At 42.7% G+C, this 27,440-nt stretch overlaps 5 protein-coding genes across 8 annotated transcripts in view; 4 read left to right on the top strand and 1 right to left on the bottom strand.

The window, feature by feature from the left end:
- Nucleotides 1-393: 393 nt before the first annotated feature.
- Nucleotides 394-3,016, top strand: LOC110985131 (calcyphosin-like protein). Its single transcript, XM_022245927.2, has 5 exons — nt 394-529; nt 918-1,023; nt 1,440-1,626; nt 1,788-2,000; nt 2,470-3,016. The coding sequence occupies exons 2-5, from the start codon at nt 962-964 to the stop codon at nt 2,572-2,574; spliced, it is 567 nt and encodes a 188-aa protein (XP_022101619.1). The 5' UTR covers nt 394-529; nt 918-961; the 3' UTR covers nt 2,575-3,016.
- A 1,051-nt stretch (nt 3,017-4,067) lies between these two features.
- Nucleotides 4,068-7,464, top strand: LOC110985132 (crustacean calcium-binding protein 23-like). The gene is made up of 5 exons (XM_022245928.2): nt 4,068-4,261; nt 5,093-5,189; nt 5,484-5,655; nt 5,798-6,007; nt 6,457-7,464. The coding sequence occupies exons 2-5, from the start codon at nt 5,128-5,130 to the stop codon at nt 6,559-6,561; spliced, it is 549 nt and encodes a 182-aa protein (XP_022101620.1). The 5' UTR covers nt 4,068-4,261; nt 5,093-5,127; the 3' UTR covers nt 6,562-7,464.
- A 935-nt stretch (nt 7,465-8,399) lies between these two features.
- On the top strand, nt 8,400-11,362 carry LOC110985222 (calcyphosin-like). The gene is made up of 5 exons (XM_022246082.2): nt 8,400-8,598; nt 8,891-8,987; nt 9,433-9,619; nt 10,003-10,215; nt 10,703-11,362. The coding sequence occupies exons 2-5, from the start codon at nt 8,926-8,928 to the stop codon at nt 10,805-10,807; spliced, it is 567 nt and encodes a 188-aa protein (XP_022101774.2). The 5' UTR covers nt 8,400-8,598; nt 8,891-8,925; the 3' UTR covers nt 10,808-11,362.
- Nucleotides 11,363-11,390: 28 nt separating this feature from the next.
- On the top strand, nt 11,391-15,346 carry LOC110985163 (calcyphosin-like protein). 2 transcript variants are annotated; one of them, XM_022245995.2, is made up of 5 exons: nt 11,391-12,360; nt 12,711-12,776; nt 13,419-13,596; nt 14,034-14,228; nt 14,409-15,346. In XM_022245995.2, exons 2-5 carry the CDS (start codon nt 12,715-12,717, stop codon nt 14,502-14,504), a joined length of 531 nt encoding a protein of 176 aa, XP_022101687.1. In that variant the 5' UTR covers nt 11,391-12,360; nt 12,711-12,714; the 3' UTR covers nt 14,505-15,346. The 2 variants fall into 2 exon arrangements, with proteins under 2 accessions (XP_022101687.1, XP_022101686.1); XM_022245994.2 differs by having other exon boundaries at nt 11,392-12,360; nt 12,679-12,776.
- Nucleotides 15,347-15,497: 151 nt separating this feature from the next.
- faf1 (Fas associated factor 1) overlaps nt 15,498-27,440 on the bottom strand; it is a 31,735-nt gene continuing 19,792 nt past the window's right edge. For all 3 annotated transcript variants that reach the window (XM_087144253.1, XM_022245985.2, XM_022245983.2), the window contains 15 exons: nt 26,453-26,607; nt 25,896-26,065; nt 25,606-25,703; nt 24,687-24,784; nt 23,959-24,151; nt 23,666-23,749; nt 22,975-23,095; nt 21,995-22,140; nt 21,461-21,615; nt 20,666-20,802; nt 20,300-20,388; nt 19,900-19,980; nt 19,453-19,542; nt 18,815-19,030; nt 15,498-18,254 (listed from right to left, as the gene is read on the bottom strand). In XM_087144253.1, the coding sequence (XP_087000379.1) occupies nt 18,174-18,254; nt 18,815-19,030; nt 19,453-19,542; nt 19,900-19,980; nt 20,300-20,388; nt 20,666-20,802; nt 21,461-21,615; nt 21,995-22,140; nt 22,975-23,095; nt 23,666-23,749; nt 23,959-24,151; nt 24,687-24,784; nt 25,606-25,703; nt 25,896-26,065; nt 26,453-26,607 (1,914 nt within the window). In that variant the 3' untranslated portion in view covers nt 15,498-18,173. The remainder of the gene's footprint in view (nt 18,255-18,814; nt 19,031-19,452; nt 19,543-19,899; nt 19,981-20,299; nt 20,389-20,665; nt 20,803-21,460; nt 21,616-21,994; nt 22,141-22,974; nt 23,096-23,665; nt 23,750-23,958; nt 24,152-24,686; nt 24,785-25,605; nt 25,704-25,895; nt 26,066-26,452; nt 26,608-27,440) is intronic.

Here is a 27,440-nt window from a genome sequence, read left to right as displayed (position 1 = left end):
TTTAGTAAAAATAGGCGAAAAGCGACCCAAAAAACTGATGGTTCATCCATGTATTATGAAAATCGTCACTCACCTTATTAATCTTCATTTTTTTAGGGCAAATAAATAGCGCCCTCTGGTTGTTGGTCCAAAGCACAGCCTGAGGCTACGAGTCACTAACTCTGCCTGCTTAGAATCGGCATCCGGCGTCATGCTATCTCCGTTAGATAGGGTATTTTGACTGCAGAGTGAATTAAAATTGAAGAGAAAGAGAGACAAAATCCCCTCGAAGGACGAGCCTTTGGATTAGCTTTGCTGGAGAATAATAGTGTCGGGTCGTCAACGGGTCAATGAACAGAAAGACTTTGTGGAAAGCCAATAGGCTTGCCGAGGAAAGCATTCTTTAAAAAATAAAATGGTCCATTAATGATAGGTATTTGCACAGATAAAGGATAGTGCAGAGATAAAAAGCAGACGCACTGCGCCCCATCGTTCAGTCGGACTGCACAAGGTGACGAGTGGTCAGACAAACCTTCCTCTGTCGTTTGGTGTAAGTAGAAATCTCAAGTTTATTGTATAATTTGCCATTTGATCCAGTTGCCAAAATTATTACAGTCCATTTGGGGTCCGATTTTATTCCGTTTCCTCCTAAATGTGAATTTTAGAACCAAAACGTGGAGTTCTACATTGAACTTGACTGTATTCTATTGCCCAAGATTCATGGTACAGTGACCCGAACGGGACTTGCTATCATTTAATAAGAGGTTACAAGAGGCAGTCGTTGTATCTTATGTTTAGTGGGATATGTGGCATACTAACGCGAAAGCCTCAACTTAGCTGTCGTTTCCAGGAACAACTCTTTAGAGTAAGACACACCCAGGGCATGCACTTCCAACCTGATCTCGACTTTCACTGACAATTAAGTTTTTCATTCACAGTGTTTTTACGCTTCGGATACTTGATTATCATTCAAACCATCGAGATGGAGAAACTGCGACAGGCACTCCTCGACAAAAACGTGAACACCTTCAAGCAGATGCAAAGGTATCGCATTTCAGTTTGTTTTCACAGAAAAACACTTCAATTGTCGGTGTAAAGTTTTCAGAGACTGGAGTTGAACCCACCATTCTAAAAAAAAATGCATTCTGTAGGATACCTTTCCATGGCAAAAGTTTTGCGTTACCATACACCAGGCCTATATACCCACACTTAAAAAGAAAGGACACGGTACTACCTTGCAAGTCCGTTTGTTCAAAATATGTACATGATCTTCATGTAGGCCTATGCCGCTTTAAATGGAGGGGGGGTACGTGTAAGTTATAAAAATAGTCGCGAGAAGCTGTAAGGGGCGGTTTAAGGATTTTGCGTACTTTCATAAGTGCGTCACCGCGGGAATTCTACAATTTATGACGTGACCTTTTAGGAAATAAGACACTTTCCTATGGCACGCCGTTGCGCAGGAAGTTCCGTGTGATGGACGATGACAGGAGCCGTACCCTCGACTTTGAGGAGTTGGCGAAGGGGATCCGCGAGCTGGGCCTGACCGACAGCGACATGACGGAAGAGGAAATCTTGGCGGTCTTCTCTACACTGGACAAAGATGGCTCAAAATCTCTGAACATTGACGAGTTCCTCGAAGCGGTCACGGTACGTGTAAAAAAATCTTTTGCTTTATACCAGTTTCACCTTGGTTAATGGCCTGAGCTCTCACTGTTAGACAAACCGTTTCTCTGTTTGATATTAAATGACAGTCAAATGATTTCTTAACTCTGCATGAACTGAACAGTCGCGCCTTGCTCTCATTGCAGCCACCCATGTCCGAGGCCAGAAAGGAAATCGTCAAAAAGGCCTTCCAGAAGGCAGACAAGACGGGAGACGGCAAACTGACTACAGCCGACCTGAAGGGGGTCCACAACGTCACCTACAACCCAGACTTCAAAAACGGCAAAAAGACCGAGGAAGAACTGCTGACCGAGTTCCTGAACAGTTTCGAGCCGGACGAGGCCAGCAGGGATGGAGTGGTAAGAGTTACTATAACCATCCATGTCCTTGCACGTTAGGGCCTACTCGGAGCAAAAATAAACAAATAAAAGAACGTCTTAATATTTTTTTAAAGATGGCCATGCCCGCCTGTTGGAATATGGTGGTTAAAAAGCTGGAACTAAATAAGCTCATGCGAAACAACTTCCAAGGGATCTTGGAGCACATACTTTGTGGGCAATTTTTCTCCATAATGCTCATCAAGGCGCAGAATATCATCTAGCTATCCGGTCGTGCTGGAAACTCATTTACGCCAGCAATTTATTCTTGGTCTTTGGTTTGAGGTCCTTGAATAGCGGTAATTCTTCAATTAGAGACACCAAGATGTTTCTGGCAAGGATATCTAGGATGTCCTTGGCGACAGTTTTATGGATATAGGCCTACCCCATGCCAAAAATCGTGCATGGGCATATAAGAGCCATGATGGTTTTTGTTGTTCCCGCTTTGCAGGTGACGCTGGAAGAGTTTGAGAAATACTATGCTGGAGTCGGCAAGTCATACGATGCGGACGAAGCTTTCATCCAGATGGTCAAAGCAAGCTACTGCTTGGAGTGACAACGATTCACTGAACCCACACAAGACGATGAGGCTTTCCAGCTCAACTTTTTAAATTTGACTTGTATTAACACGGTGCATCGTGGTTGCTAATTTGAAAGGAAATTTGTTTTCCTTTCATCTAAATTTACTTTAGGACCGTATAGGTGGTTGGAGAGCTTATGTCTTGAATTAATTGTGACAAACATGTGAAACGACATTTCAAACACTGAATAAAAACAAAATAGACCCCATTAATAATATGGTATGTTATTCATTGCGATTGTCATTTGCTCTATTAAGGAATCATATCCTTGCCTTCTCACTGCAGCAAGTTTGAAATACACTGGCTTCTCAGCATAGACTCGGGCGGGTCTGCCGACAGCTGGAGTGATTACATTCAATGCACTTGCCGTTTCCAACTGTTTTCATTTGTGACCCATTAAAGACTTGTCAATGATCAGTGATCGTGTTGACTTGTACTTATTTTGTTGAGTGTGTCTATTCTCGGGGCTATGTACAACGCGTAAAGGGTTCATGCAATTTTTTTATCTGCATAGTTTTGTGCAACTTTGAATAGTATTTCCCTTCTAACAGTGCATTTTGTGTGAAAATTAAAGTTCTCCATGCTTTCCCTGACAACCAAGGGCGTTTTGTTGTTGCACGTATATGTACATGTAGCCTTGTACGTTTCTTTTCAAACGGCCAAGGCAAAACTTTGATTAAACTACTCTCTGAGAAACGGTTGCTCGCTGGCCTGTTGTCCAACAATGCACCCAACAAATGCACTGTGCGGCAGGCTATGACGGCAAAAGGCACTGGACCGTGTGGGTGTATCCACAAATTCAAGCCCCATTAAAAAGTGTAAAATCAGTATTGTTCTGGGCCCATGCATACCACCATCTCTAATGTTTCTGAATTTCACAAATTATTGTCTGGTCCCCTAATCTTTCAATTTCTTTCAATTTTCAGTGGGTTAACCAATTACCTTCCTAGTTATTCCCATTAAGCAAAAGCACCCCGAAAAGTGATTTTTTTAAAGTTTGCTTGTGGCATTGGCGGGGGGGGCGTGCCCCCTACAAATTTCTGGTGCCCCCAGGTTCCCCCACTAAAAAAAACCCCAAAAAACCGGACGAATGGATATTGAACAAGGCTAACAAAAACTTGCCCCCCCCAAACTACACCCATGAAAGCTGGTGCCCCCCATGAGATGCTGGTGCCCCCCTTGTGCCCCCTACTATTCAAATCCTAGCTACGCCATTGGCGTGTAGCCATTTTTACAAGTGGCAATCCTCAAAATTCTTGGGCATTGAGGATCATTTTTCAACCGTATTTATTGAGCCGATTTGCTCTCAGATAAAAGCCTCAAGACCCAGGGATTTGATCCTGGCAAAGAGTTACACAATCTCACCATTCTGGGGGCCAAACGATCTCCTTTTTGAAAAGATACTGCGGAGGGGGGGGGCACTTTTAATGCTAATGAGCTGGCTAGAAATTCTCGCTTCAGTTATTACTATTAGTAGAGCTGTGCACACGTCCTTCACGGCCTGGCGACGAACACTGGCTCATTACGCAACATTTTAGAAATCTCATGCCGCTGGTGAGAGGAATGCCGTTAACGTTACCTACATAAGAGTTACGACGCGCCCTTCTGCCCTCGCACACAAACACATCGTAGCGTTCACACCCAACTTGAGTTTCACCTAAGGTAAATATTTCCTCTAATTCTGTACTCTTTTAAATTAAGATTTTAATTAATATCGGGTTTCATCACGCTCTCGCATGCTTTGGAACATGTCCGTGGTCATGTCTGTCGCATTTTAGAACCATTACAGACAGCCTAGGCCTCAGATATATGTAGCCTAATAGTACAGAGGAAGATAGCTATTATATTTGAGGGCCCGGGGAGACAGCGAGGTGTGCTTCTCTCTGAATTTTCCTTGTTGAAACAGCTTCAAACTGCAGCTTAGCATCAACCTGAAATGCGGGTCTCGGGACAAATTCTATGCAAGGACATCACTCATTTTCCTGAAGTGACACATTAACCATAGGAACGCATTAACATGTCCCGAAAAGTCAAATTTTATGGGGAAAGTGCATGTTGAAGGATTCGCTCAGAAAATATAATTTGTCGACCATTCTCATAGGGTTTGTGCACAGGGTGTCAAAGTTCTCATGGAACTCTTTTCCATGGATGTTCTTACGGAGCCGAGGGGCGGATCCTGAATCCTTTTTTTGGGGGGGGCAAACTTGTTCTTTTTTGGGTCGGGGTTTTTTTAACTTTTCTATGCCACCTTTTATGTCCTGTCTAATGGCTGAGGCTACATCTTGGAGTTTTTTATTCACTTTTGGAAGGGATGAAAATGGCGGGGGGGGCTTGGCCACCGGTGGCCCCCGGATTCGCTCTTGTACGGAACACTTCAGCCCTGATCTTTTCCTTGGAAACAAATTGATGAGTGAATGAATTTCAGCCATCAAGATCTGAGCAATAGGTTCTGCACTTAAGACTTCATATTCGATCGATCTGAATGTTTTGAAGTTTCAGACGAGACGCCAAGAGACCAACCCACTAAGATGGACAAGCTGAACCAGGCACTGAAGGATATGGACGTAACTACCAAAGTGCAAGTGATCAAGTAGGCACTGCCAAAGTTCAATGAAATTTTTAAAAAAATGATACTTGGGAAACGATACCATAAACCATTATCTAATACCTTCATATTCTCTTGAGGAGGGTCAAAACTGAAACAGAGAGAAGAGAGAATATAACAACCAAAATCCGGGCAGGTGAACCAAGACGTCTGACGAATGCAACTCGGCCTTGGTCGGCCAAGCAGCTCCATGAACCTTGCCAGACAGTCAGGGCCGTCAAAATGTTGCGATCGTCCCATCAACAATCCATTGATCCTCGGTCTGTTTCAAAATCGCAGGCGATTTCGCAAGATCGACGCCGACGGAAGCGGGACCCTGGATCTGGCCGAGTTCAAGAAGGGCTTCGAGAACGCGGGCATGACAGATGGCGAACTGGAGGCCGCCTTCAAGACGCTAGACAAGGACGGGTCGGAAGGTCTGAACAAGCGCGAGTTCTTGGACCTGCTGATGGTAGGTGTTTAGATTCGATGATTACGTCCGAGTGAGAATAATTCATTGACTGCAGTAATGCAACTTCTGAATCAAAGTCTAGCTGAAGGGTCTTTAATTAATTGGTCTTTTAGAAAGTCTAAACAACCTTTGTCTTCTACAGCCCTCCATGTCCGAGCCGCGGAAGGCTTTACTCAAGGAGGTCTTTCAGAGTGCCGACAAGACCGGGGACGGGGTGATTTCTTCGGCCGATCTGTCCCGCGCTTTTGCTTCGAACCACCCGGACGTCAAGTCCGGCAGCAAGACGGTGGAGGACATGAAAGCAGAGTTTCTGAACGCATTCGAACCGGACGGAGCTGGAAAAGATGGAAAGGTAGGACGGAATGCAGTACCTTGTTTGCCGATTTGAATAATTTCTAGTAACAAGTCCACCGAATATTGGTAGAATGACAATGAGGCATTTCTCTAGCTCCTCAGAACATCGAAAGGACATCTTAATTTAACTTCTTAAATCGGAAGGAAAGCAATAAGCTACATAGAAAGGAGCTAAGAGTGAAAACACACAAACAACCCCGAAACAAAAAATAAAAACAAAGGCAGGCGCTAGAAGGGAAAAAAGAAAAAAAACAACGAACAACAACAAACAAAAAGCAAAACAAAAATTTGGCTCCCATTAATTTTTTCCTTAATAAGACAAGGTTCTCTCCAAAACAAAACAGTGTAAGAATTTGAGGTAGGTCGCCTAGCCGCTATAGATCACGTGGTTTCAAAATCTTCGATTATACTTCTTCTACTTGAGATCGTCTTCTCTCTTACCGATAGGTAACTTATGAGGAATTTGAGAAGTACTACACAGCCGTTAGTCAGCGCTACGCAAGCGATGAAGAGTTCATCAACATGGTCAAGGGATCGTGGGACTTACTATAGAAGGCTACAGGGAATGACCATAGCCGCTAGCTAGCGGCTTTCTTATAGGCGTATGCGTTATACCCAGTCGTAGCCAGGCCGTTATGACCCGGTCTTAATTACGGATTTGAATACCGGAGAGGGATGGTCTCCAGGTCTTCTTGCAATGTCAATCCTTACTTTGCATCATTTCGAAATTCTCCATGGTAATTTTACCATTTGACTTTCCCAAGTTCTGTCTGTTTTTTTTTCTCATGAGAATTAATTTAATTAACAGTATTTATGGATTAGTATGAAGTAGACTAACGTCTTTTACGTCGAAGTTGTACCTGGCACATAGTTTCGGTTCTGAGATGAGCAATTTTTGTAGTTTAAGGATTAGTTCGAAAACTTGTTCAACTAAAAACGGTTTAATCTGAGTGATACATAGTACCTTTTATATTTCTAAGGCAAGACTTGTCCAGTGGGTCCTTCATTTCGGATATGCTCACCATCCTGATATTTGGTTTTTTTTGGGGGGGGGGAGGTCGGGGTTGTTCCCGACGCGTGGAGGGGCTAGTACGAAGACCGGACACAAGAAGATAGTAAAACAAAAAACAAGTAACGGATAGGTACAGACAAAAATGAGCCACAGGGATTTTTACTGGCAAGTCAGTTGACTTTACGAGCGAAATTTAATACCTTTAAAAATGTTAAATACAACATATTGTTTGAGCATTGTGTGTTGCACTAATCTTTTCTTTTTTGTTCCACGTTTTTCTTGACAGTTTAGTTTAAAATTTAGCCCTTCGTATCATTTAAATGGTTGAAGTATACTGCCTTCTTATTGTCTGTTTCTTTAGCATATGGGAGTACAGTTCCTAATTTAAGAAAATGACAGCTGCTTTTGTTTAAATTAATTAAAAAAATAATAATTGCATACAACTCCTCTCCTTTTGTTTTTTCTGTGTTGCCGCACCCCTCCGTAATATCTACCACTGCCAACTAGTGGTAAGTTTGTAATTTGTATGAGAAGATTAATTGTTGACCAGAACGGGAATTGCGACGCAGAGCATTCTTTATTGGGTGCATGTGACGGAGGGCCGTGTAAGGAAGAACAAACCAGGTTACATGGGGTCCATATCACCTGTACCTCAGAAAGCTCTCCTGATACCCATCCTTTGCATTTGACCACTGCCATGGGCTCAATTTGACCCAATCCTAAGATTGATGTTGATGTTGACGTTTGATGTTGTCGAAAGCCCAATCGTGTCTACCATTCATGATCCTGCACTGCGGAATTTATGCAGGACGGTGTTAGGGATGTCTGCATTAAGCGATGGGATGTAGAGTTGTAACGAGTCACTAATTCTTGTGGCTCGAGTGAGGTCAAGTTAAACGTAGTGACTTAAGTGGAGTCGAGTCCGTGTAACGTAGTGAATTGAGTCGAGTAGAGCCATTAAGCCAAAAAATCGAGTCGAGTCATGTATTTAGCTCGAGTCAATCCGAGTCACCAATATTTGAACGCAATACGATAAACAAGAAAGAAAGTCATTTTCTGACATTTTTAAGTTCACCTTTTGGGTTTCTAAATGGTCTGGGTTTCTAAATAGTCTGGGTTTCTTAATGGTCTCACCACTTATTAGCTTTGGTGATAATAACACGTGACATGAAGCGGCACTGATAAACTATAAGTAGTTCCAAATATTTTCTCACAAAAGAACTTTATTTTTATTTGGGGGACTCGAGTCCAGTTTCATTTGAGTCTAATCATCTAGTGAGCGCTTCGAGTCGAGTCACTTGCTCGAGTCATTACAACTCTGGTGGAACGGTGCGTGTATATGTACCTCTCAACAAGTTGCTCCTTGCAACGATGTGCGACCATGTTGAACCTTATGAATTAATAATTAGGGCTTATTTGCATTTACCGCATCGATCGCTGTTATTCCTTTGGATTGTGTCTTGCAATCCCTTCTATTCAAGCTGCCTTTGGGAAAGCCCATGAAAACGTGCAACACATCTTCGTAGCAAACGTCCACAAAATAATCATTCACTATATCAAGCCGGTCTGCCATCCCGGTAAGTTGATCTGCCGAACAAAATGAAGGGACCTCCAACAGCCAAGTATAAAATAAGGAGCTCCAGTAGTGCCATCACAGTTTTTCACGGACCGGACCGGACGAGGCAGGCAACAGGTCTCATTAATATCGGGAGTCCTCATCTAAATCGTCTAAAGTCTGTCACAAGTCGCAGTTTGAAGTCAAATCCCGAGCCATTCAAATGAACTCTGACAAAGCTTTCCTTTGCCATTTTGTCATGACATTTACCATCGACCTGCTTCGTCCAAGATAATTTAATTCTTGCTCCACAGGTAGTTCCAGGTTGAAGAAGCGTCTTCATTACAAGATGGAAAAGCTCAGGCAGAAACTACTCGACAACAACCTAAACAACTACTTGAAGATGGCAAGGTAATGATGTAGCATTCTCCTCGCATAGATCGATGCGCGTCCGGTATAATCTGCTTTATCTTGGACTCTCAAAAAGCCTTCGTAAGTTTGTTAAAAATCGTCAAAGTTAAACATAATATTTCAATGCACGTCCGTCATGTCAACAAAAGTAAAGGAACTTTCATAATTGATTCGCATTTTTTGGGGGGTGGGGTTTAGCGATGACATATGCAGTGCCTTTCTAAATTGCTTGAAAGTGACGGCTGTAACCTTTGTAAATTAAAAAACGGATCATATTATGATGCATATAAGGTCAGTGGAGGCCTTCCATTTGAATTTGGAAGGGAACTGGACCCATGGAACCCATTTTTTTTTGAACTCCCCCCCATTTTTTTTTGGGGGGGGGAGTTCGAAACTTCTTTTCTAATACACCTCAAGACATTTATACCACCGTTCAAAAACGCAGGCAGTTCAGAGCCATGGACGAGAACAGGAGCGGCATTCTGGACGTAGATGAAATGAAGGCTGGAATGCGAGCCATCGGCCTGTCTGCAGACTCCGTGTCGGATGCGGAACTGGAAGAGGTGTTCAAGACGCTGGATAAAGACGGGTCGGGAAGCCTCAACCTCAACGAATTCATGAATGCACTTACGGTAAGCCAGTGATGCAATTCCGTGAATCCTTTCATATTGTCTTTGTTTGCTCTCTTTAGAGTTTGTTAGAGAGCAAACAAAATGACCAACAAAATGACAAAGTGCTTGTCATTTCTCCCTAAAATTACGAGGGAAAAAAACCAAAATGTAACCCTGAATTTTTTACGGAATCCTCACGAACACCCTGTTTTTATTGAGTAATTTTATTTACATTTTCAAGTTGGCAGCAACAAATAAATGAAGCCCCAGCTACGATATGTGAAGAAACCTTGACTTCTTTGTTTTCTGTTTCAGCTCTCTGGACCAGTCTTTACAACTTTGTTTTTTTGCCACTTTGTGAAATCCCTTTTTTTTTTCTCTCTGCCACCTCTGTTTGGTCGAAGCCCTCTCTGTCGACAAAGAGAAAGGAGATTTTGTCTGCAGTCTTCAGGAAAGTGGAAAAGACCGGTGACGGGGCCATTACTGCGAACGACCTGACCCGGTTTTACATCGCTAAGCATCACCCCGCTGTAGTGGCTGGACGCAAGACGGAGGAAGACATCAAAACTGAGTTTCTCAACAACTTCGAGGTCGATAAAGTCACTAGAGACGGGAAGGTAAGGGGCGGTCCCCCTGGATCAGACAACATCAATTTTCTCTCCACATTTCATTACTCTCCCATTGTACATCGCTGACAACCTTCACAGCTATGTACATAACACAAATGAGACGGTTTTTGTAACAACATCCCATCTGCGGGGCTAAAAGGTCTAGCGGAATTGTACGTATCTTTGCAATTCCTTACCTAATTTTGATTTTGAAAATGGGGCTGTGTCCCACCTATGAAATATATTGTTTTTATTGCTTTTGGGAATCTAGCCCTTTCCTTTTCTTTTGTCCTCATGGCATGGAACGTGACATGTAAGCCTGAGTCAAATCGAATACACTAAATATCCGAATACTTGAATTAAAAAAATAATATCCAGTATTCAATAATCGGTCAAATTTTCAAATATTTGGATATTTGGCACAGCCCCAAAACGATGGAAAATATACAGTTTGCAGATTTAAAATAATTAAGCAGCTTCTTCTCTTGTGCCGCAGGTGACATTGGAGGAATTTGAAAGATACTACGCGGAAATAAGCCAAGGTTGCGACAGTGACGAGAAATTTGCAACACTTGTCAAGAACACGTGGGACTTGTATTGAGTTCTTAGGAAAAGACCGAAGACCGCTGGCCAGACCTGGAGATACGCTGCATTTTTTTAGCGCCTTTACGCTTTTGAAACGCCACTACCAGTTTTCTTCAGAGACGCCGCATAGTCGGGGTACTTCTTGTAAGGGGTACTTGGGGGGGGGCTCATTTTCTGGAGGGGGCACTCGATGGGTTCGGTTACAGTTAAACATGGACCAACACTACCAAGGCGAGCTATCACCAGAGTTTTGTCCTCTGATTTCTGAGGGGGGAGGGGGTAGGCGTCGAACAACACGGGAGGATGCCTTGCCCCCCCTGTCCCTTTAGTTTCGCCAGTGGGGATTGATAGTTCTTGTAACGAATAAAAAATTGAACTGTACGCCTTTCTGAGAAAAAAATCCATCTTGCCCATTGGACCCCAAACACAAACAGCTATTGATTGGAATGGCTCCTCAAGCGTGGCACTCTTTGTTTTTTCGCTTTTTAGGAGACAAGACTTCGATGTGTGACTCCCTTAAAAAGGAAAGGCAAGAGACGTCCATATGAAAAAAGTATGTTGAAAATGGAAATGATGGAATAAAGGAATTAAGTCGAACACTTTTAGCAATTTTGTTGTTTTATCACGGTGAATAACCTGGAATTCGACAGGAAACCTTACAGCTCCCAAGCCGAAGATAACGAGTTAGGTTTCCATACCAATTAACCCCTGAACATTTGCTGGCCTAGGAAAATATTCCATTGTGAAATTCGGAAGAAACCCAGAAACCATAGTACAAAGTTGTAATCATGCTCACCACAAATGTATTTCGACGAATCTAGACTGAGCCAGATCTTTAAAGAACGCACCCCTTGTCTTTTTATAAACATCTATTTCATGCACAGTCTGAGAAGATCTGTAGAACAGTCGTCAAACTTAAAAGTGACAGGAATGAATACATATAGGAAGGCAGTGAACATAAATCAACAATAATGCCATTGCATCTCAAACGTTGAAACTCATTAAACATTCTTCAGCCCATTGCGCCTATGTGAGGAACATGAATGGCTGTTGACTTGAATCATCACAGAATTAACGTGGAACTGCTGAGTCATTTACGCTTTCGATATTGCCAGCACACTGTAATGGACAGCGCACTGTATTGCGCACAGCACCAAAATGGTTGGTGTTCCACTCGTAGCCTGTGCCCCTGCCGGCCTCTCGGAATTTGGTGGTGAAAAAAAGAGCTTTGTATTTTTCGGTACAAACACCCCTCGTTCATCTCCTTCCCCACAAACGAAGCTTTCTCCTTCCCTTTAAATTGGACCAAATTCATTCCACCGCGAGGGCCATACTGACGGGAATAAATTTAGAGCGCCAGGCGGATTTCAATGGATCACTCCGGTTTGGATTTCAAAGAGTCCTTTAATCGGCTTCTCCGGAGCGTTAACTGAACCAAAACACACTAGGACGAATATTGTGCTCCTAACAAACGAATTGGAAGGTTAAAAGCGGTAACTAAATCCCATCACTCTCGCATTCCATACCACACCCACCTGGCCGAACCATCCGATGCTGCGCTAACTTTGAGTGAGTACATTATTTTAATTCACATCCAAATGAAAGCTTCCTGTCCTTATTCCACCGAACCTATCAACCTGTTTAGAGTTCATATCAAATCAAAAGGAGTAGGGCCACGGGTTAAATATCACACATTTATAAATAATGTAAATCGAAAGCTTACGCATGATTATAGAAATATGAATGTTGTAAAGCTATTTGTTTTCTGGAGTTGGTTCAACAATTGACATTAACAGCTGATGCCAAGAACCAAACTGTGAACAAGTTCACTTTCAAATTTATCCACCATTCCTGTTTCATGTTTTCCTCCATGTTAATTGCTACAAGTTATTAATAGAAAGAGAAATCGTATTAAACAGTGACATGGAGAAACTACGCTCAAAGCTGCTTGAAAATGATGTCGACAACATCAAGAAACTTGGAGAGTAAGTATAGAACATATAGTATTAAATGATCTCAATAAATACAGTTATATGTACATGGTGCGTGTACATAATACAGTGTCCGCGTGCAATACCTGAATGGTGAACGCGTGTACAGGGGGAGGCATAGCCGCTTACACCATTCTGACAGTGAGGGACGCGTACAAGAACAGTAGACAAGCGACTGGACGCCGTGGAGGAAAAAAAACTCAAAATCGAGCAATCTAGTGTCGTTTTAACCGATTTCTTTAACTCCGTACGAAGCTCGTAATTACTCATGTTTACTGAAGAACAAAACTCCACTGTTGATTAACAAGCATCGTCTTCAAGTGTAAAATTAATAACTCTTGACAAATTTCCTTCTTTCACATCGAGCAAAAGTTAAACAGAACGTTATCAAAACTTTTTCATGACAACCGCAGAAATGGGCACGGTTTTATACTTCCGGCAAAGAGTGGCCGTTTGAGAATCATCCAAGAATAGACAGGTGGTTTTTGATCCACGACGAGGTAGAGTTTCTTCGATGGGGTCAGCAACAATAATTGTATTTTAAGTGAACTGTATGATGCACCGACGTAAAGGGCTTGAGTAAGAGCCTTTTTTTGCAAACGGAGGATGTAAATTCGCCATTCTATTTATTGCCAGCCTCCTTCGCAAGATAGACCGCGACAATGACGACGTCCTTTCTGTCAGTGAGCTGGCAGAGGGAATGAAGGACCTTGGTCTGGAGATGCCCGAGGACGAGGTGATGGAGGTCTTCATCGAGCTGGATAAAAATGACTCAAACACCGTGGACTTGCAGGAATTCTTTGTAGCTGTCCGGGTAGGTTCCTTGTCCTCTAACTCGAGCCGCGTCCTCGGTATACTGCGGTCAAGTGAATGCGACCGAGGCCACGCGTTTTAATTGGAGAACTTGGGAGTCTAATATCAATCAGCCCCCAATCACTTTTTGCAAAGAGAACATTTTGCATGTTGAGATGCATCAAGAAACTAATACAGAGGCTTTGCGTGGTAGCCATCTTGCAGGGCAGGTCTATTGCTTCACGGGGATCCTTTGTGCATGCTCTGTGGAACAATGACCTGAAAGATGGCAGCCATGCTAACCCTCTACAGGCTAGCCGAACGTTGTGGATAAAAGCGCTCCGGATGGCCAGAGTCTAATAGTCTGGTGCGAAGAAATTATACGGGCCTAAATATATATTACAAATGGCTTTGTGTGGCATGAAATTTCATGACGTGCGGACATCTTCATTCGCGCAGGGTTGCATGTCTGAGGCTCAACTAGACATCTGCATGAGGGCCTACCAGAAGCTTGATAAGGATGACAGCGGAGTGATCGACTTCGACGACTTGAAAGACGGCTACGACTTCCAAGGGGCGGCTCGCAGCGTTATGAGCAACGAGGAAGCGGCCAAGCGATTTCTGCTGATGTTCGACAGCAACAAGGACGGAAAGGTGGGGACATTCTTTTAAAAGAAGAATTTGAAACTTCAGGCAGGCTTTTGGATATTTCTGAGAATTATTGGACTGCCCTACTTTATGACATCTTCTGGGACTTTATGCCATTTTTTAACAAGACAAGAATCCGTCAACGATAGTTCCTGGTTAATTTCAGTTTTGTTCTTTCCAAACCAGGTTACAAAGGAGGAGTTTTTGAATTACTACGCAGGTCGGTCTCGCATGTCGGATGACAAGTTTGTCAAGTTTGTGAAAGCGAGCTGGAAGCTGTAACGATCAGAAGCGACTTGTGGTTGAGTTTAGAATCCCACGAGCAGCACACGGCCTTTTCATTACCGAGCTAAGCACTTAAGGCCAACTTCGACGCTGACGCCAATTCTTCTGCTTGATAACCTCTTCTTTCTGACAAAAACGAAATTAAAATATGCACTTTTCTAGAATACGGACAAATACACTGACCAGTTTCTTGCGCGAGTGCGGAATCATGTGACAACATGACTACAGAAAATAGTATTATAGCTGTATTTCGTATTTGCTGGCGGGACAAAAGGAACTACACGTATATACGTGCATGTATTTGCAATGTTCTTAGAGAGCCTTGTTTGGATACCGAACGTCTATTTCAAATAGAGGTTGGCCTTTCCTGAAATGCCTGGCCCAACACAAGATGTTAGTTTTTTGCAAAGTATCCTGAACCGAGCATGCTACATCAAGCAGGCGAAATCTGGAGTGCAACTTTCTACCCGTGGTCGTGAAGACAGTAATGGGATTTCTTTTCGGAAAAGGCTTCAATCTTTGTAACAGTTAAAAATAAATACCAATAAACAGCTGTTTTGTAGGCCTATAAGTCCGGCTGTATGGTGACATAATTAGCTTTTGGCTTACGACGCTCAGTCAACGAACGAATTTGTCAACCTTCATTAAAACAGTCACTAGATAAATACACTGCTTTTGTTCCGCCTTGTCTGGACCACAAAGTCAAATTTCACTGTCTCCCAGTAATCATAAACTTACAAGTGGAAAATTAATTATCGGTTCTGGTGCTAATTGCATTGTTAATTTTAAATGATGTAACGTTAAGGTCTGCATAATCTTATTTTATTCTAATATGAATAACTTATTAACTCCGGGCAAATATAAATACGTGTGCTGTATTATAAAACATAACCACTTAAACGGTAGCTGTCGGATAAATATCGGCTAACAAAATATATTTGGGAATTCGAACTAGCGACATGAATAAACACAATTTAAAGAGCATACGACTGGTTTTTAAAATTCATATTCTTTGTGTAAGTTTATTCGTTTTCTTTTGATGCAGACTATTCGCCCTCCCCAAAAAAATCTTGTCACCAATTCTCAAAAAAAGACCAAATGCCCTTTTTGCTTTGGAATACTTGGACAATAGATTGTTGCTGCAGTCTGATTGCAAACGCGTAACTGATGTCAGATGTAATGAAAATGTAAGGTTACTGGACACCAGCTTTTAAAAGCACTATGCTCTTCGATGCTTGAGTCAGGAAGGTAAACACCTTCAGGTACAACCAACTGGATTTTAGGATTAATTTTTTTAAATGCTCATTTACAATCTTGGCTTTCTTTGAAAAATGTGCAACTTAACTGCATGACAAAGGCTGCATGCAGCTATGTACGAGCGACATTTACAGTGAACTTTTCATGCAGATGCTGCATATACTGTTACCCCTGATCAGCAGGCTTGCATTCCTGAAGTCACTTCAGATCCCTGGATACACCATTTGAACAAAGGGCTCTGCTCTTACCATTCTCAAATATTTGTAATACCACTGCGAGGGGAGGGGCATGCACAGTAGACAAAGCTTGGCTACTAACAGGATGAGCCATGCTCCAACGGTGGGATTCGAACCCCTCATTATTGATGGCTAAACCCTGGATATATCAACCACTATGCTGCAGAAATTGGGTAGAACTTAATGTGTATACAATGACCTCCAAAATGATTATCTATATACGACTTTTATGACGGTCAATACTCCAGAAATTTTCACATCACTTATCAATGGAACGAGCCCTGTAAACACAAACGACATTTAAACATTAAATAAAACACTTGGGTCTTTCGTTTGGAGTTCAACCATCGCTGGCAATTCAACTTTTCACATTTGACAGCTGAAATTCCTGCCCTTCTCCGAACAGATAGTGAAAACCACTCCGTTATGGTTTAGTCGTTATGAAATCCTTCCAAAATTTTCCAAATACATGTAATGTTACTTATGAACACAAACTCAACAGTCTATCAAAATCTTAATCAGGGAAAAATAAGTTAATACAATGTACATATAACCATTTTCTTCTGTCAGGAAACCTTTTTTATATGAACACTAAATTACATTAATCTACATCATCTCTAACAAATAAAAAAGTTGTAAAACAGGTTCAAAACACATACATGTATTTCGGTATGGTTTTCTTCTTAAAGTGGGCTTCAAACTAGAATTGTGCGTGTGGACTGGAAAAGCAGTACACCGTATTTATTTGAAATCTCTATTGATGTTGTAGTCCATGTTCTTGTTTAGATGCTCGTTATCAAGTATTTCTGTCTGTACTCGCTCCTCAGATGCATATCTGTGTTTGACTGCAGTGATGAAGAACTCCTACAAGTACAGTCGAACCTCGTTAATAAGAGCACTGTTAATACAAGATTCTAATTAAGAAAAGGAAATTGTTAGGTCCTAATCCTTTCTTTTTCATTGTTTTCATTCCTGATAATACAAGGTTCCGGTTATAACAAGGTAATTTGCAAAGTCCAAGGACCTCTTGTTAACGAGGTTCGACTGCATGAGTTCAGTTGAATCTAGGTATTTTTTCAGGGAAGTGCATTCGATTCCTGCAGACAATGTGCCCTGTGATGTTTTTTGCCTGGCATTAAATTTGTACATGCCACCAGGCCAAACTATAGTCGCCACTCTTCTCTTGTAACGTTATTTAATGAAGTTGTATGCACTGATATTTCAAGTAATCAACACTCAGTTTGTGCGCGTTTCTGGACATGGGAAGTCAGAACCATGTAACCAAAACGCACAATGTTGTGAACAATCTGCAATGCGGTCTCTTATCAATCCATGCTAATCTCTACATTGAGCTCTTGAAAGAAATGTCTTCCTTTCAAACATTTTGATACCAACGACCATTTCCTCCAAATTTTGTGCCCCTAATAAGTATTATCTAAAAAGTGCATTCACGTTGCACAAAAGCCTTTTTGCCATCATTTTGAGACTTAATGCAACAAGCCTTACTTTGTGGGTACACAATGCTACCCGCTGCCCAAGACTTTTGTGCAATTTCTCCAGTGTACCAAGACGACTGCATGTAATTTTCTCTATATCGGATACCCTAGCACGCTCTGAGGCACTTGCAAATGCTGTGCATTTTCTGGGCCATTATTTTGTTTTCTGCTGGTGATTTCTGATAGCTCAAGTAAGGTGACTGATGTTTCAGTTCTAAAGGCTGTGGTCATAAGTGGGTCACATGACCATTTTTCATATGCGAATGAAGGATACTACAACTTACGGGGACTGTAGGCCAGGCCAAAATAAGACAGTCTCAGGACAAGCGAAATGGCACTCAAACACGAGCTAACGTAACACAAAGCTTTGCACTGCGTATAAATAAAAGTCATTTGGTTCAGAAATAACAATTAGCAAGTCCTGTAAAACTCTGGATGACATTCGTGACTTGAGCCTAAAGTTCGTCTAGGAACAAAATGTGTGGCTGAGATCACAGATTATTTGCATGTCCAGTGCCCTGACTCCGAATGGTGGGAATGAACCACAGATACAGGATTTGTGCCATGCTTTCACTTAGCTACACTGTTCAGGTTGTTTGGTCGCTTGATTGGGCTGAGAGCTGTTAATTTTTTTCAGCGAGCGCATGCACGGGGGGGGGGGAGGTCAGCAGTTGGCACTAGCGTTCCTCAATGAAAAGGGTCTCTTGCGGGCAAAGACCGAGCTCCTTGAAGGACTGCGAAGTGTCTTGAGATGTCAACTGTAGGGGGAAAAACAGAAGAAAAAAACTAGGATCTCCAAAATCTTTTAGATGAGATACCAAGGTTTGCATGGTGGAGAAGCGGAGACGGAGACGCCATTGAAGGAAATATCTGTCTTGTGAGTAGGGAGGTTCTGACAAGAATCCTATCTTCATGGGCATTTTAGTAAGAAACTACTTTTACAACAGCCCGGCAAACATTCTTCAAAGTTCTCTGCTTGAATTGAAAACGACGCTATGACTAGGCCCAATCTTCCTCATTCCTAAAAATCCTCCCACACCAATTTTTCTTAGGATCTGGGGAGTGTCAGAGCTAAAACCTCAACATCTTTTGATCAGGGTTCAAAATTCTGCTAACCACAGTCAATGTTTGCTTAGCTGAAAGAGGTCAAAATGTTCAGACCAAATGTTCATGCAATATGATTATCCTGGCACTAACTGGTTCCAGCAATAAATCTAACTAAAGAGATAAATTGGGAAGCAACTTTTTGTGGGGGGGGGGGAAATTGCACACTACTTCTTCCCTTTTGCCTGGCCGACAAATCTGCCATATTACTTACATCTTTCTTTGGAAAGGTTGTGAGGACTTTGAAGTCCTCAGAGTGGTACCCCTTGGTGCCGAGGTAGACCATGACTGTCCGGATAGGCTGCTCGGCCAGGAACCGTCTCGTCAGGACGTCGCCGCCAGGCATGCGCATGCGTAGCGTGGTGGTGGGCTTGGGGCAGTTCTCAGCTGGCTCGTCGGGTAATTGCTGCTCCAGCGACTCTAACAACGCCTAGTGGAAAGATGATGTCACAGAATGAGAACCTAGATTGTGTTTTAAAGGATCCTGCTCGCAAGATCAAGATTAGCTAGATCAAGGATGTCAAAGTGCGCACACCCAACGGAGAGAGAAAGAGAAAAGGTGACTTTCTTCAGTAGATCTGAACCGTTAAATGAGTTTCTTTGACAATACTTCTTCACAATTGTTACAAAGTATTTTCCTAAATAAAACAATAGGATTGATTTGCCTTTCTGGAACAAACTATGAAGGAGACTGTTGTTGCATTTTGCCTGACCAGCTAGCAGCCTGAATTCAGACTAGCAGCCTAAATTCAGACTAGCGGCCTGAATTCAGACTAGCGGCCTTGCGTTGGTTCTGTGATGGTCTTGTGACGGTCTCCACTACAACACACTGCACAGCTGATGGATGCCTACCTTCTGTTCGGCTTCTCTCTCCCTGATTTCTTGCTCCTCTAGTTCCCGTAGCCTCTGCTCCTCCCGCTCCTGTTTTAACCTCTCTTGCTCCTGTGGTCAAACAAAAGAAGAATTTCATGTGCTGTGCTTTTTTGCCATCTTGAACTTCATAAAACCACAAAGGTTTCTTTTGAAGGTGAGGGAAGCCTTTCTTTGTGGCAGTGGTGGAAGTGGGGTTGGGGTAACATGCGAGTTCTGAGTACTTTGAGGTCTTGGCTGTCCAACACCAATCTTTCTGAAACTTGGCATGTATATAAGCGCTTTCATGGGGCGTGAATGATTATTTCACAAGGAACAGAGAGTCCAGTAAAACGGATTCAAAGTAGGCCACACGACATCAGTGGGGAAAACTCAGGACGGCAAAGCACGATAGAAAATTGTGAACAATGACACCACGCTGGAACCCACCTTTGCTCTGTCGGCCATTAGTGATGCATGGTACGCTGCGTCCTGCTCTTGCTTCAGCTGCTCTGCCGCCCTCCGGTCATTCTGAAAATCAGAACATGGTACAATTGTACCCAAAACAACTCATCAACAAGGCTCTGGACATCTACTGCAGCATCCGCACGGCCTGGTTTTTACTTGAAAATTTCCCTAACAAAATCTTTTTAAACCTTTCTTTATCGTTTGAATAGCAACAATGGGTGTAGTAGGCTAATTTTTACGCTTTGGGAAAACTCCAAAACTTGGAACAGTTCTGATTAAATTAGAAAAGTTGGCAGGCATGCAACACGTCTATGTTACCCAGAAGAGAGATCACAACATTGTACACAATAAGAAAATGAAAAAATGGGAAACGGCTACCGACCTCTTGTTCAATTTCCGACTGCCTCTGTTCTGTGAACACGTCTACTGCATGGATCAAACTCGTCATCATCTCGTCTAGGCCTGTATTACCTACAGCACCAAAAAATTCCACAAATTTCCTGCGTTCACCGTACAAGTATTTGCATGGAATGAAACGTTACTTTTTCATGTTAAATTCCAGCAAAAAAACAGCAAAATACACCGTAATAGATAAAAATTATTAGTTTCTAAGGTCTCTAACTTTAAATTTTTAATTAAGTTTCTGCATGACCTTCTAGGTTTTTCCTGAATGAGAAGTACAGCCACATTTTTTGTTGGCCTACAGCACATATATTTTGAAAGACGTCCTTTCAGAGGTTTGGCCTACCTTGTAGTATCGACAAAACCTCCGTGTTGGACCGTATCCTCATGACAATCAGTAACAAGGGGAATTTATCTTGGTTGAGACCCCGGACGGTCGCTGCGGTCACACTGCCAAACATCTTTGTACATGTGCTTAAAAGCCTAGCAAGAGGCAGAGAAAAACAGTGATCAGGGAAGAGTTACCACACCAAATGAGATGTGCCTGTTGTTGACTTACGACCTTGGCAGGAGAGTATCGACTGCGCTCTGATGACATTGGCATGTTCTTGATGACACAAGTGCACTTCAAGGGTTTCATCTTGAAGACCACCAAGTAACTGGCCCATACTAGTCTTCAGGCAATCACTGCTTCTTGATTGTTGAATGCAATAGCATACAAACCCTTAATGTATTTGGATGCTGTCTACCTCCAACCTTCCTTACCCCACCAGGCCTGTCTTTGTCTCCTGTCTTTGCTCTGTCTGCTGAGTCCATCTCATCCCCTTCTTCCAGTCCCCAATGTGCCCTTCAATGACCCCGTCTTGCACCCCTCTGCTTGCCTCTGTCTCAATCTTTGTCCCTCTACAAACCTCTCTCTGCTAAGTCCATCTCATCCCCTTCTTCCAGTCCCCAATGTGCCCTTCAATGACCCCGTCTTGCACCCCTCAGCTTGCCTCTGTCTCAATCTTTGTCCCTCTACAAACCTCTCTCGTCCCCTTCTTCTTCTCTCCATATGCCATCTTTTGCCCCCCAACGCCCACTCTTGCACCCCTCTGCTTGCCTTTGTCCCCCACCTGTCCTGTGCCCCCCTTCCGCTCACCTGTCTTTGTTCTCATCCGCCGTGATGTCCCATGCCCACGTGACAAAGTTCTGGGTGAGGAAATTGACGATGCTCTCGGCACACAGCAACTGGCTGCAGAAAACGTTGCTCTGAACACTCTTGTCAGTGTGAATATAGATAGCTAGAAGCTTCCTCTATCAAAACAAAAACGTCGAAAAAATAAGTAGGACAATCCACATCCACTGATCCTAGATTCACTGAGCTATCCTCAGTCACAGTCACCACAATTCAGTCTAATGTTAGTTAGTCCCAAGGGCAGCTCAACCTGTTTAAATGAACTGACTTGACTTGTGAACTGACTTGCAAAATGTCCTGTGGACTGACTTGAGCACTGACTTGTGAACTAACTTGATTCCAACTCTGAGGGTGACAGTCAAAAGGAATCCCATTTACTGCACAAATTTATCCCAAATGTACAATCATAATGAGACTAACCACAATACATAGAACTGTATTCTGGTGTAAATTTCCCTCTAGATTTTTCTCCTTTTTTGGGGGGGGGAGTGTACTCACCTCAACTGCTAAGCCACCAAACGCCTCCTTGACAGCGTCTTCCAATGGACCCATGTAAAACTGAGGGTGAGTCTCCCCATATCGGGAGCTGAACTCATGAGTGAACTGAATGAGGCCGTCTGTTTCATTCTCGATATCGGCTGGTACTAAAAGAAATGACCACAGAAAACTTGAAGGGTGAAACTTTGACCAACAAAACTTCTGAATATGAGGACCAGGTTAACTTCACAATACACACAAAATACCTCTAAAGGTATAAATCCCGTTTTAGTGTTGGCGTCACTGGAAAAAGTAAACATACGAACAAAGCAACAGATGAAAGGCACCACCGCTCTAGGTGACAAGAAATTTGGCGATTCCCAGGATGTATGTATTCCTTAGTGCAGACCTACCCACAAGCCGTATGCCTTCCTGAGGTCAGGCATTCCCACACAATAGATACAAAATTTTAAATACCTTTTAATCTATTGTGTGGTAATGGCTGACCTCAGGAAGGAGTACAATAAGGTTGGCAGGGACGTTAGTGCGCTAGACACTTTGACTGAAGGCAGCAGTTCCAGGACTCACTGAATTGTTGTGTACAAAATGAACTGCTGTTGTTCACTGATGCAGTTTTGTACACGAATCAGTGTACATGTATATGGAATTGCAATTGAAAGTGTCTTTATATGAAGAAATTTTTCTTCACATGTGCATGGCCTATGCACTTTGACCAAATGTGAAGTCTAAATTAAAGACAGATTGTCACAACATCTGTAGGAATCCACATGAAGGGACAAAATTGCCTCTTATAAGCAAAAATCGCTTGCCTCACTCTATGGTGTATTCCACAACTTATTACAACCGTAAACTGGCTGTATTTGGTGCACAGGTCTCCAATGTCTACCAAAGTGTATCATGAGTAACGGAGTATAATACCGCCACGGGGATTTTCGTGCCAAGGCGAAACCATAAGGTGTGTTTGAGACAAACCTACTTACATAAGGGCTCAAACTTTCTCGTCTCATACTCGTTTGTGAAGATCGTGCAGTCATCTATGTCCATGTCTTGCGTCTCATCTTCACTGTCACTGATATTGATAGGATCACCTGACTTCGAGGACTGACGCAGAGAGACAAAAATAAGTCTACTGATGGTTCTCAGACAAGATCTACATCATTAATCGAGTGCCAGAACAACCTGGTTTGACCATTTAACCAATGAGAATTTTATACCACGCCTGGGTAAACCCACACAAAATGTGTTTCAACACTGCTCTCCAGTGTTTCAGTGCCAAGACACAAATTCTATATCACCTACAAAATGTTGTAAAATCCTTCTAAATTTAAATTTAGAAAAGGTGAATGTCATACATTCGATCGAAGTGAATTCCAGACATCCGATTGAAACCTTGAGAAAACTCAGTTTTTATTACTGTGCTAAGTCTGTGGAATGAAGCAAGGCATGTCCATACGAGGTTTATATTTTTCAGAGAGGACACCGCACAAATCTCTGAAAAAAAAGGCCACAAAACTGCAGACGAGCTATCTACTGATCACAAGGTTGTAGAGCTACACCTCATGTGAACACTCAACTAAGAAATTGGAGGGTTACAGGTAGAAATAAAGGTCAGTACAAGAAATAAAAGAGCAACTAAATATGTACAACATTTTAGAGTTGCGCAAGTCTCACCTGATCTGTTTTACTGTGGTTCGGTAGCCTAGAGAATGTCAGCTTGTGATTAGGGAAGTCTATTCCTGAGGCTGCTAATGTAAGCTGCACGGGAAATATACAAGAGAAGTCAAAAGAAAAAAAAGACAGCCACATGCAGAGAGTAGGCCATACAAATAAAAAAAAACAGTTCTCTTTACAAGCATGACGTAATCTGGTAATGCAATGTAATCAACGCGGCTGGAGGAGTGAAAAAACCTGTTGACAAAAGTTAAATGGATAGACACCAGACCTCGTTGATTTCCGGGACTTACTGAATTGTCGCTGTCGTCAGGCCAGCCGTGCCACTGTTGGTGCCGGACCTCGACGCTGGTTAGCGCACTCATACCTTGCTTGACGCTAAGGATCGTCTTGCAGCCCTGGTATTTTAGTCGGTACTCTTGGTTGACGTCGGTGTCATTTATGATGAGCTCGAAGCTCCGTGTCAGCTTGTCCGAGAAACTCGTCCTGTGCAACATGAAATGAGGCAAGGCAACTTTACCCTGCTGCACTGGAGGACACTTAGGAACGATCATGCCATTAGTATTCACGAGGGTGGCCAATGGGTATGAGCATCCACCGCTCTCTGAGCCTCCGACGACGAACGTCTATACATCCAAAGCTCCTGGTTTGTTTCCTACACATGCACAACGTCCAGCAAGTCTGTTGGTACAGACCGTGTGTTGTCCTTGATCTAGGCCACTGCACTGTTTCAACTATTGCTCTGTGGTGTGGCCTCGGAGTGTGGCCCAAAATTCAGTTGCGTTAAGAACCATCATCCAAGTATTTTTAATGACTTTCAAGAGTTAACATTTGAGGCATTTGACGGTATCTGAAATGTCAGCCAATGTATCACAAGTCACTTTTGAAAAGTCGGCCAATGTATCACAGGTCAGATTTTCAGCCCACAATAATACTGTTGGCGAGTTACGAAAGACATGCAGATTTATTCGATTTGAGGTACAGTCTAGTGAGGGTTGCAAAGCTGAAGAGAGAAACTTACTCTTCTCCATTGGGCTGTTCTGAACTCGTCGTTGGTAGGCTTGGTGTGAGTACGTAGAGACTGTTCTTGAGGGGTAATTGCAGCGAAGACAACACGTCCTGCAATGGTGGTTCCGGAAAGGTGGAATTCATATTTGACGATGGGGCAAAAACAGCATGATAAAGATTTTGATACTACACTTTCTGCTATCCAAACAATTTCTGATAGATCTGTCAATGCAAAATGTGAACTCTGACTGAAGTTACATCACATGCATATATTGAAATGTGACCAAGTCTCCCCGAGAATTTTTGACATGTTACCTGACTACTGCCATCGCATGTCACTTCTGAAGTGGTAATGGGCTGACAAAATCAAGCACACTTTTAACTGCAGAGCCCAACTTTGATAAATCTCCACACTTTTTATCTTTGTAAAATCCAAGCCTTTGCAAAATTAGACGGAACCATCAAGGCGTTAAACAAGAATTGCAAGTTGTTCAGCTAAATTCTATTGAGGGCCCTTTTCAAGTACAAAGGGAGCTTTACATGTCATTACTAATTCAATAATTTTCAAAATGTCAAATTTTTGGCATAAAAGTAACAAATATAATACAAAGAAAAAGGTTGCCAGTATAAATCGCATACATCATCTCAGTAATGAAATACTGGTTTTGAAAATTTTCCTCAAGAAGTGTAATCATTACAAAATTGGACCCTCCTAGAGGTCATGCACAAGCCTGAAACTACATGTGGGATGCCAAAAAACAGAAAGGAAAACAAAGAAAGAGCAAACTTTAAACTACACAAGAGTTTGCATGGTGCGTTTTGATTTCTCATGGAAGGTAAAAAAAAATGAGGAATTCAGCCTAGGTCTCATTTCGCAAGACTGTGTCACACTCTTCCCTTTTTTTTTTTTTTCAGTTTTGCTGTATTCTCACCGAGTCCTCCGGTGCTTGTTTCGCGTGTGCCCATCCTCCAATCAGCATCTTCTCTGGTGAGAGATTCAGCTGAGCAGACAGCAACTCCTTAACAGTGCCTGGAGAAAGACAGGAAATTTACCTAAGAACTCATGAAATTAACCCAAACTCCCTTGCCCTTTTTTTGGCCGCAAAAGGACTTACCTGGATCTTGGCAATCCTCCACTGTACATGATCTACAGCCGGAATCGTGAAGTTGGTTTTATGCTTCCAACTATGGCCAGGCCTGAACATTTGAAAATTCTACTTACGGACTGTTCTGTTATCTTCAACAACCAACTCTGTATTCAAGTCGTTGTAGGACACAGTGAACTCTAACAGGCGGACCCTGTTTGGGGGTGGGCTACGGGGCCGGCGAGGATCAAATGCTCTGGGGACGGATGCACAGGGTGAAACTCCGCTGAACTGCACGACGCTGGGCCTACAAAGAGTTTGGGAGTAGACTGTATTGACAAGTGCACTTGTTTGACATGTTAAAAATTGTCCACATTTTTCCAGGCAACCGCTGGCACTTTTTATGTGACACCATTCAGGGACAGAAGACACTGGTGATTTTACAGGTTTCTCTGTTCAAATGGTGAACCGAATCGTGCCAAATGAAAAGATTTCTAGTCAAGTTCCGCCCACTGGCTTCTTGCCATGTACACACATGTACATGATGAAAAAAAGCAAAAGAAAATTTAGGCCCAGAATATATGAATATATGAGCAGTTGTTTCTGCACGTATTTTTAATAGTTGTTTTAAAAACTGCATTACATGGACCAATTAAGCTGCTGGCACATTCATGATGCTCTCTGTCCTACTTACATGCTAGGCGCTGCCGGTGCCTCTTCAGGGGCAGAGTCTGGGACTGAAACATTGTCCTGGGCTCCCATGACAGAGACAACCGCTCTCTGCAGGTCCCATTCGTTCTGCTCCAAGTGGGCTAAAGACTCCTCAAAGTTTTCGATTCCTGTACACGCCTGTGCAAATCATGCAAATGAACAGAAAACATTCCGGAAAATCACTTAACATGATTGTGGATGCCACCGTAATATTCACGTCCATCACCAGTCCCTACAAATCATGCAGTCTTAAGCCAAGTCACAAGCTATTGAAAATGAACTGTGACAAAAGAATTCCTTTGTCATTGTCATCTGTCATTCCTTTGTCCGTCACCAGTCCCTACAAGTCATGTAGTCTTCAGCCAATTCACAAGCTTTTCAAAATGAACTGTGACAAAAGCATTCCTTCGTCGCTGTTCACCCTATTACCCATAACTGGTCCTGGTAAAGGATTTGTGCAGGACTTGACCACAACACTGGTGGACACTCCCATGTCACCTTCCATCTTACGCTTCCAAATCCTCCGCTAGGCAGACACCCAATGGCACATATTTCTACAAAAGTCTGTAGAGAAGGAAGTAGGAGGCCGGGACTGGTATGAACAAAATATATTCAAATTGACCAAAGACTGACAAACGGTTGCTGATCAAACTTCGATCTTATTGAGGAAATTACGCATCCCCTCAATGGCAAAGAAGACACTAATGGGCAAAACTACCAATTTTCGCACGGCACACACGTGAAGACAGTACATAGCGGGTACTCAGCGCGTCACGTGCCAGATGCGCATTAACCAGAGCGTTCCCACCAAGAGATACCTTTTCGAAAACGCACCATCTCTTACTCCTGCAGAAGCAGGCAACTCCAGCATCTATTCGCAACATGCAATGATGGTCATTACTAGGCATATCTGTGTTTTGAACCTGAATCCAGAAACTAATGGAGAAATTTACAGATAACTGATACGCCCG

This window comes from Acanthaster planci, linkage group LG12, assembly GCF_054643075.1.
Source record: "Acanthaster planci isolate LZ-2023a linkage group LG12, COTS_SCS, whole genome shotgun sequence".
NCBI classification, from domain to species: domain Eukaryota; kingdom Metazoa; phylum Echinodermata; class Asteroidea; order Valvatida; family Acanthasteridae; genus Acanthaster; species Acanthaster planci.
This window is presented reverse-complemented; position numbering and strand designations above follow the sequence as displayed.